The sequence below is a fragment of the Octopus sinensis genome, linkage group LG2 (assembly GCF_006345805.1).
Source record: "Octopus sinensis linkage group LG2, ASM634580v1, whole genome shotgun sequence".
In the NCBI taxonomy this organism is placed as follows: Eukaryota; Metazoa; Mollusca; class Cephalopoda; order Octopoda; family Octopodidae; genus Octopus; species Octopus sinensis.
In genome coordinates, this window is record NC_042998.1 from 138701252 (window position 1) to 138708973 (window position 7722).

General features: G+C 35.7%; 1 protein-coding gene and 1 long non-coding RNA gene across 2 annotated transcripts in view; one reads left to right on the forward strand and one right to left on the reverse strand.

Annotated features, from left to right (window-relative positions):
* Positions 1–1155, reverse strand: part of LOC115232677 — a 15938-nt gene extending 14783 nt beyond the window's left edge. The window contains exon 1 of the mRNA XM_029802695.2: positions 997–1155. Within this exon, the coding sequence (XP_029658555.1) occupies positions 997–1000 (4 nt within the window). The 5' untranslated portion in view covers positions 1001–1155. The remainder of the gene's footprint in view (positions 1–996) is intronic.
* LOC118761673 overlaps positions 1–7306 on the forward strand; it is a 73124-nt gene extending 65818 nt beyond the window's left edge. The window contains exons 2-3 of the long non-coding RNA XR_004997554.1: positions 3591–3763; positions 6863–7306. This is a non-coding gene — a long non-coding RNA (uncharacterized LOC118761673). The remainder of the gene's footprint in view (positions 1–3590; positions 3764–6862) is intronic.
* Positions 7307–7722: the final 416 nt, after the last annotated feature.

A 7722-nucleotide genomic window follows, 5' to 3' on the forward strand; every position in this document is an offset into this window, starting at 1 on the left:
GTGGTGTGTGTGTGTGTGTGTGTGTGTGTGTGTATGCCTGTATATATGTGAGATAATAGTTTCAGTATTAAAGTGAAACAATTAAAGTGAAAATATCTGACATTACTATAGAGAGATGTTATTGATTCACTTTTGACACGGATACTCAAATAGTGGAGATATGATATTACTGTGGGCTCGCATGAATGAAATTGGTTGTGTAGTTCTCAGAATTTAGGGATTCACACAGACAGACAGATACACTTTCTCATCTTTATATATACAGATAACATTACTCATAATTTTTTTTGTATCGTGTGCCCTCTTTTTTTTTTGCCAATTTTCACATTATGTACACAAATTTTATACATTCTATATCTTCCTTAAAAGTAAGGGAAGGATTTAAAAATCTCACGTTATACCGAATTTGCCAAATCAAAAATAAATACACAAAAAGACATTATTATCATACCATAGTAAATATATAAACCTCTGATTATTAATAAAACTAACAGCTACTCTTCGTATTACTCTTCGTAAAAGCGGCGAGCTGGCAGAATCGTTACCACGCAGGGCAAAATGTTTAGCAGCCTTTCGTCTGTCTTTACTTTCTGAGTTCAAATGCCGTCGAGGTCGACTTTATCTTTCATCCTTTCAGGGTCGATAAAATAAGTACCAGTTGAGTACCAGGGTCGATGTAATTGACTTAATCTCTCCCCCGAAATTGCTGGCTTTGTGCCAATATTTGAAACCAATATATTAGTTTTAGCAGAATTAGCGGAGAGGAGATACAGTTGTGTCGCACTAAAAGGACATACAGTATTTAGTTACACCCATTACCTTCTGAGTTCAAATCTCTCCAGGGTTGACTTTGATCTTGTCCCTCGATGAAATAATTACAAGTTAATTTACTAATTATTTGCGGTTTTGTGACTATATAACGGTATTTGGCTTCATCTGGATGCTTTTATGCATAATACAGAAAAAAAACAGCAATAAAAGAATTCCTATACATACCCATGTTTTCAATTTAAACTAAATATGTTAAAATATCAGTCTAATATCGTTGACAATCTTGATTGTAGCAATTAGATATGTATTGGTTATCTTCTCGCTCAGCAGAGTTAATTCTACCAAAGACTTTGCAACTTTCAGTTACGTCGACTAAAACAAAATGATACTATTTGTTAGACAATTCTCTCTTTTATAGTGAAAACAAGCTTCATTTTCGCAGGAAGTTTTTTTTCCTGTAAAAGAATTGAAAAAAGAATTCCCAGCAATGACTGGCGTGAGTAAAGTACAGTTTGTTTGAATTCGAAAGTAGGAAAAGTTTTAATTGAATATCACCGTAGCTTGTGCCGGATAATAGATCATTAGCTGAAGCTTGTCATTAATCACATGGTAGTTAATAATTGTCATGAATAAATCAAGGAAGTAATAGAGTTGTATGAAAAAAAAAGAAGAGACTTTTGTTATAATGTTAATGAAAAGCAGTAAGCATTATTACGATTGTAGATTTCAAATTCCGTTGAGGTCGACTTTCCCTTTCACTCATTCGGTGACGATAGAATAAGCACCTGTTGATCTCTTCCCCTGAATTTTCAGGCCTTGTGCCTGAAATAGAAAGCATTATTCTTTTCTTTTCTACTTTAGGCACAAGGCCCGAAATTTTGGGGGAAGGGGGGGCAGTCGATTAGATCGACCCAGTACGCAACTGGTACTTATTTTGTCGACCTCGAAAGGATGAAAGGTAAAGTCAACCTCGACATAATTTGAACTCAAAACGTAAACACAGACGAAATACTGCTAAGCATTTCACCCGGCGTGCTAACGGTTCTGCCAGCATGCCGCCTTATAGAAACCGTTATTATGACTAGATGTATCATTGGTAATGTCGAACGAAAAAAATTACTGCACATAGTTACGACTTTTTACATTTTGTGCTCAAACTCTAACAGCGCCGAATTTTATATATATTTATTTTAATAATGCCAATAACATAAATATTGGTCAAGTACAAGTTCATCAGAATTGACTATAGTAAAACAATATTTGTAGTTTTGAACATTATACTTATGAGCAACCTATATCTAATTTATTAGCATTTATTATAATAATTTTTTTCCTTCTAATTTTGGAACAAGGCCAGCAATTTTTAGGGGGCAGAAAATATGTCGATTACATCGATTCCAGTACTTGATAGTTATTTTATTCTATCGAGTCGAAAGGGCTAAAGGGAAAATCGACCTCAACAGAATTTGAACACAGAACGTAACGAACAGGAAGAAATGTCACCGTGTATTTTGTCCGACGCGCTAATGGTTCTGCCAGCTTCCCGCCCTAAAAATAATCCTTCCAACTATTGAATTAAGGCCTGAAATTTGATGGGAAAGGCCTAGTCGATTACATGGATCACTGCACTTGAATGATACTCCATCGACCCCGAAAAGACGAAAAGTTATGTCTACCTCGTCGAAATTTGAACTTAGAAAGTAAAGTAGGAAGAAACGCCACCTAACAACAATAATAATACTGTGTATTATAAGTACAAGGCCTGAACTTTGCGGGGCAGAAGGTGTTAGTTGATTACATCCCAGTGCTTAACTGGTACTAATCCATACATTCTGAAGATTGGTATACTCGATTATACTTACTCCAGTGCAAGATTGGCGCCTGTTTTATTGACTCTGGAAGGATGAAAGACGAAGATGACCTTGACAAGGCTTGGATTCAGAACCTAATGGAATGTAACGAAAAGCTGCAAGGCAATCTACCGTTTCTGTAATTTTAGTTCTACATCAACAGCAATAATTATTGCTTTTAATATAGGTGCAAGGTCTGAATTTTTAGAAACGGGATCAGTCTAGTAAATTGTTTCTGTATATGATTAACATATTTCATTGACGCTAAAAGGACGAAAAGCAAAGTTGACCACGGCAAGCTTTGGACCAAGAACGTACATTTGGAAAAAAAAGCAAAGCACTTTGTCCGACGCTCTAATAATTCTGCCTAATCAATTTCTCACGTAGGCACAAGACCAGAAATTTTGAAGGAAGGGATTACTCGATTAAATCAACTCCAGTATTTGACAGGTACTATATATTATAGTTCTTGAAACGATGAAAGGCAAAATTGATCCCGGCGAGTTTTGAACACTGGAACAAATGCTGTAAAGCATTTCATCCGATGAGATAACGATTCGGCCGACCTATTACCCAACAACATTAATAATAATGGCTTCTGATTTAGGCAAAAGACCAATAGTTTTGAGGGAAAAGGAAATAGTCGGTATTATCAACCCCAGTACATGAATGGTACTTTATTTTGTCGATCCCGAAGGGATGAAACGTAAAGTCGATCCCGGTAGAATTTGAACTCAGAACGTAGAGTAGGAAGAAATGCTGGGTGGGTGTGACGGTTAGAGAATATTCATTTTCTTTTTTTTATGAAAAGAAGTAGATAAGAAATTGCCATCAATACCCGCTTATAATTAAAGTTGGAAAGAGGTATCAGGTAGAGTCGCTACGTTTCTGCACTGGGAGGTCACAGTTTCGGTACTATAGACATAAAGTTAGAAATGTTTTATTCTTTTACTCTTTTACTTGTTTCAGTCATTTGACTGCGGCCATGCTGGAGCACCACTTGCAAGAAAGAATCTCAAGACAGCTTCTTCGATCCGAGCCAAGCGCCAAGAAGACCAAGGGGTAGACCAATAACGAAATGTTCTTTTACGGGGCTCAGAAAAACTGAAGGCCCGCTGAAAATTGAAAGGGGAATATGTTGAGTAAAATCATAATTTACTGATCCTCCTGCATGATTGATCGCTATATATATATATATATATATATATAATATATATATATATATATATATATATATATATATATTATATATATATATATATATACATATACATACATACAGAGTACAGACGACAGAGAAAGTTAAAGGGATGGAAGAAATGTACTACAAGTCCAACAGTTGCTTTTGGGGGACCAGCGATCCATAATAATGTTGGTAGATATAGTTCATCATAATATGCGGCCGTATGGACGCAATTAATATTGGATAAGACGAGCCTCTATAATCAGGAGCTCGTATTATCCAGTGTTAATTGCATCCATACAGCCGCAGATTATGATGAACTAAATTTACCGACATTATTACGAATCGCCGAGCCCCCAGAAACAGCTGTTGGATTTATAACACCTTTCTTCCACCCTTTTCTCTGTCGTTTGTACTCTGTGAAAGTTGAACTTATTAATATAAACTAGCAGAAAGACCACCCTCGGGCGGTTTTATGCCAGCTCCTTGATAATATTTTCACATTTGATTCCCAATTCTAAGAATTTTTATATTTTATGTCTAATTATTTCTTTGTATATTTCACTTGCTTAGTAAATATTGCTTTCATTATTTTATCACAATCATAATCTCTCTCTTTTAAACCAGCATCACGGTAGTCCAACGATAAAAAATCAATATGAGAGGTATAGAAAATATAGCAAAGTGCCAGGACCTAGCTATTCAATTACAGAGATTATGGAAAGGGCTTGTAAAATGTATCCCAGTAGTTATAAGTACATTGGAAACTATCCCTAGAAATTTGAACAGATGGATAGAGGAAATAGACATAACACTCAGTTTAGTACAGCTGCAGAAAATAGTGTTATAGTGACAGCTAGGATACTAAGGAGTGTTCTTGGCACCTAAAGTTACTTCTTGTAGCCCAATGTTAGGACTCCTTTTTTTTCCCAACACTCTAACCTGTTGTGCGCAAATGAAAATAACAACAACAACAACAACAACAACAACAATAATAATAATAATAATGATAGTAGTAGTAATAATGGTTTCAAATTTTTTCACAAAGGCAGCAATTTTGGGGGATTACATCCACTCCAGTGTTCAACTGGTACTTATTTTATCGACCTCGAAAGGATGAAAGGCAATGTCGACCTCAGCGGAATTTCAATTCAGAACATAAAGACAGGACGAAATGCTGCTATGCATTTCTTCCGGCGTGCTAATAATAATAATAATAATAATAATAATAATAATGATAATAATATTAATAATAATAATAAATAATAATAATAATAATAATAATAATAATAATAATAATAATCCTTTTTACTATAGCACATGGCCTGAAATTTTGGGGGAGGGGCCAGTCGGTTAGATCAGCCTCATTATGCAACTGGTAGTTAATTTATCGTGCCCGAAAGGATGAACGACAAAGTCGATCTCGGTGGAATTTGAACTCAAAACGTAGCAGCAGACGAAATACCTATTTCTTTACTACCCACAAAGGGCTAAACACAGAGAGGACAAACAAGGACAGACAAACGGATTAAGTCGATTACATCGACCCCAGTGCATAACTGGTACTTAATTTATCGACCCCGAAAGGATGAAAGGCAAAGTCGTCCTCAGCGGAATTTGAACTCAGAACATAAAGACGGGACGAAATGCTGCTATGCATTTCTTCCGACGTGCTAACGACTCTGCCAGCTCGCCGCCTTAATAATAATAATAATAATAATAATAATAATAATAATAATAATAATAATAATAATAATAATAATGATAATAATAATAATATGTTATTTGTATTTATTAGAATATGTTGGTGTGCATTATAAAGTGTGCAAAAGGAATTCTAAACCAGTTCGTTCCTCTATCTTCTTTGCAGAAATGTATGAGTGCGTTTTTTATGTGTGGCTTTATTTTAGAAAATTATGTGGGAAGTTTTTTGAAACTTCGGGGACATGTAATTTCTTATTGATATTTTTTTATATCGTCGAATTGTAATCTCGGTTTTTATGCGTGTTATTATATGTAAATGTTAGTATGTGTGTAATAATTTGGCATTCAATGGTCCACAGCTCTTCAATATCTTCCCAAAGGAGCTGAGAGACCCACATGTTGTGAATGTAGACGTCTTCAAAACTAAACTGGATCTCCTACTGTCAATAGTCTCAGATGAGCCAACTTCATGGCATGAAGTGAGAATGAGAGTAGAAGCAAACTTTTTCGTTCACTAAATTCCAATTATTAATGGAGGATGAATGAAAGTGTAGCAACACCAGTTGGCGGTTATCTAGCATGACCACAGCCCTTGATCTAAAACTAGTAACAGTGTACTCATCCCCCCACATATTGGATTGGTGCATAATTAACGACCGTTTTTAAAATTCTAGATTTATTCGAAAATAAGACATCAAAGTACGGTAAAGATATTTTAAAATGATTATTCTGGAGCGTAGTCACCATCTACTTCAATAACTACTTCCTATTTGCTTAGCAAACGGTCGATTCTACGCGTAAAACATTGATGATCAGTGGACACAATCCACGTTTGAACGTCACCTACAAGACCACCCAAATCCTTGTAGATTTTACCTGCCTTCCAATTTTTTTAACGGACGATTGACGTAATAGTCTGCAGGAACTTCAGTAGGAGAATATAGTGGGTGCTCATGTAGCTCTCATCTTTTGTCTTTGATTGCTTGATTTACCCGCCGTTTGACATCTTGTCTCGCGTTGTCATAGTGAAAAACGATGTTATTCTTCTTTTGAGGACGTTTGGCTTTGATAGCAGCTTCCAAGCGGTCGAGTTGAGCCAAATAATCGTCACTGTTGGCGCAGTGCTGATTTTTTCCCATTTCTGTCAGTAATAGGCTATTCACATCTCTTATCGTTTTCATCTCACCAATAACAGAAACATTGTTGACGAACTTGCGCGATGATTTCCCAGTGAATAATCCCAGAACGATCCGACCATGCACACCTTATGGCCTTCTCGTGGTAAAAGTATTTTGGAATTCTTTTGGGAGATCGGTTGCGGTTAATGCACTCTTTTTTTTTTTTTTTCATTTAGTGTCCCTGAAGAGTAAGCACGACTCATCGCTAGTGACAAGAAACTGGAGATTTTGTTTATTTCGCTGAAGTAGCTGGTTGAAAACGCGGACTCGCTCGGCCTTGTGATCGGAAATGACATGCGGATCCCATCCAGCCACTTTCCATATTTTCCCAAGCTTTTTGAGTCGCCTAACAATGGTGGAATGATCGACTTCGAATTGTTGAGCCAGCATTTGTGTCGATAAAATTTTATCTACTTCCACCGCTTGCAAAAGAGCTTGATGATCAAAATCAGATGAACGACCTCTACCTTTCTCATCTTCTAAGCTTTTGTTGCCGGATTTGAAACACTAAAACCATCTTCTAACTTGTCTTTCACCGATATTCCGTCACTGAAGAGAGCGCTGAGATCGTGAAATACTCAACGATAGTGTGACTTTTCTCAAAGTCATAAAGCAGGATATGACGCATATAAGCCTAGTTATTGACTCTCATTGCGAAAGGAATAAATAAAAAAAGAAAAAAAAACGATCGTTTGTTAAATTAATTTAAAATACAACTGTTGTAAATTTATTATTTTATTTATTTATTTATTTTACTCGGCAGAATTTACAAAATGATTCAAGGGTCGAGAGTTTCAAGTGCATGACACTTGTAACTCTCTCTCTCTCTCTCTCTCTCTCACACACAAACACACACACACCACACACACACACACACACACACACATATATATATATATATATATATATATATATATATACGTATGTATATATATATACATATATATATACATACACATGTATATATCTATGTACATATATATGTAATGTAATTACATTTTATGTGTGTGTGTATGTATGTATGTATGTATGTATG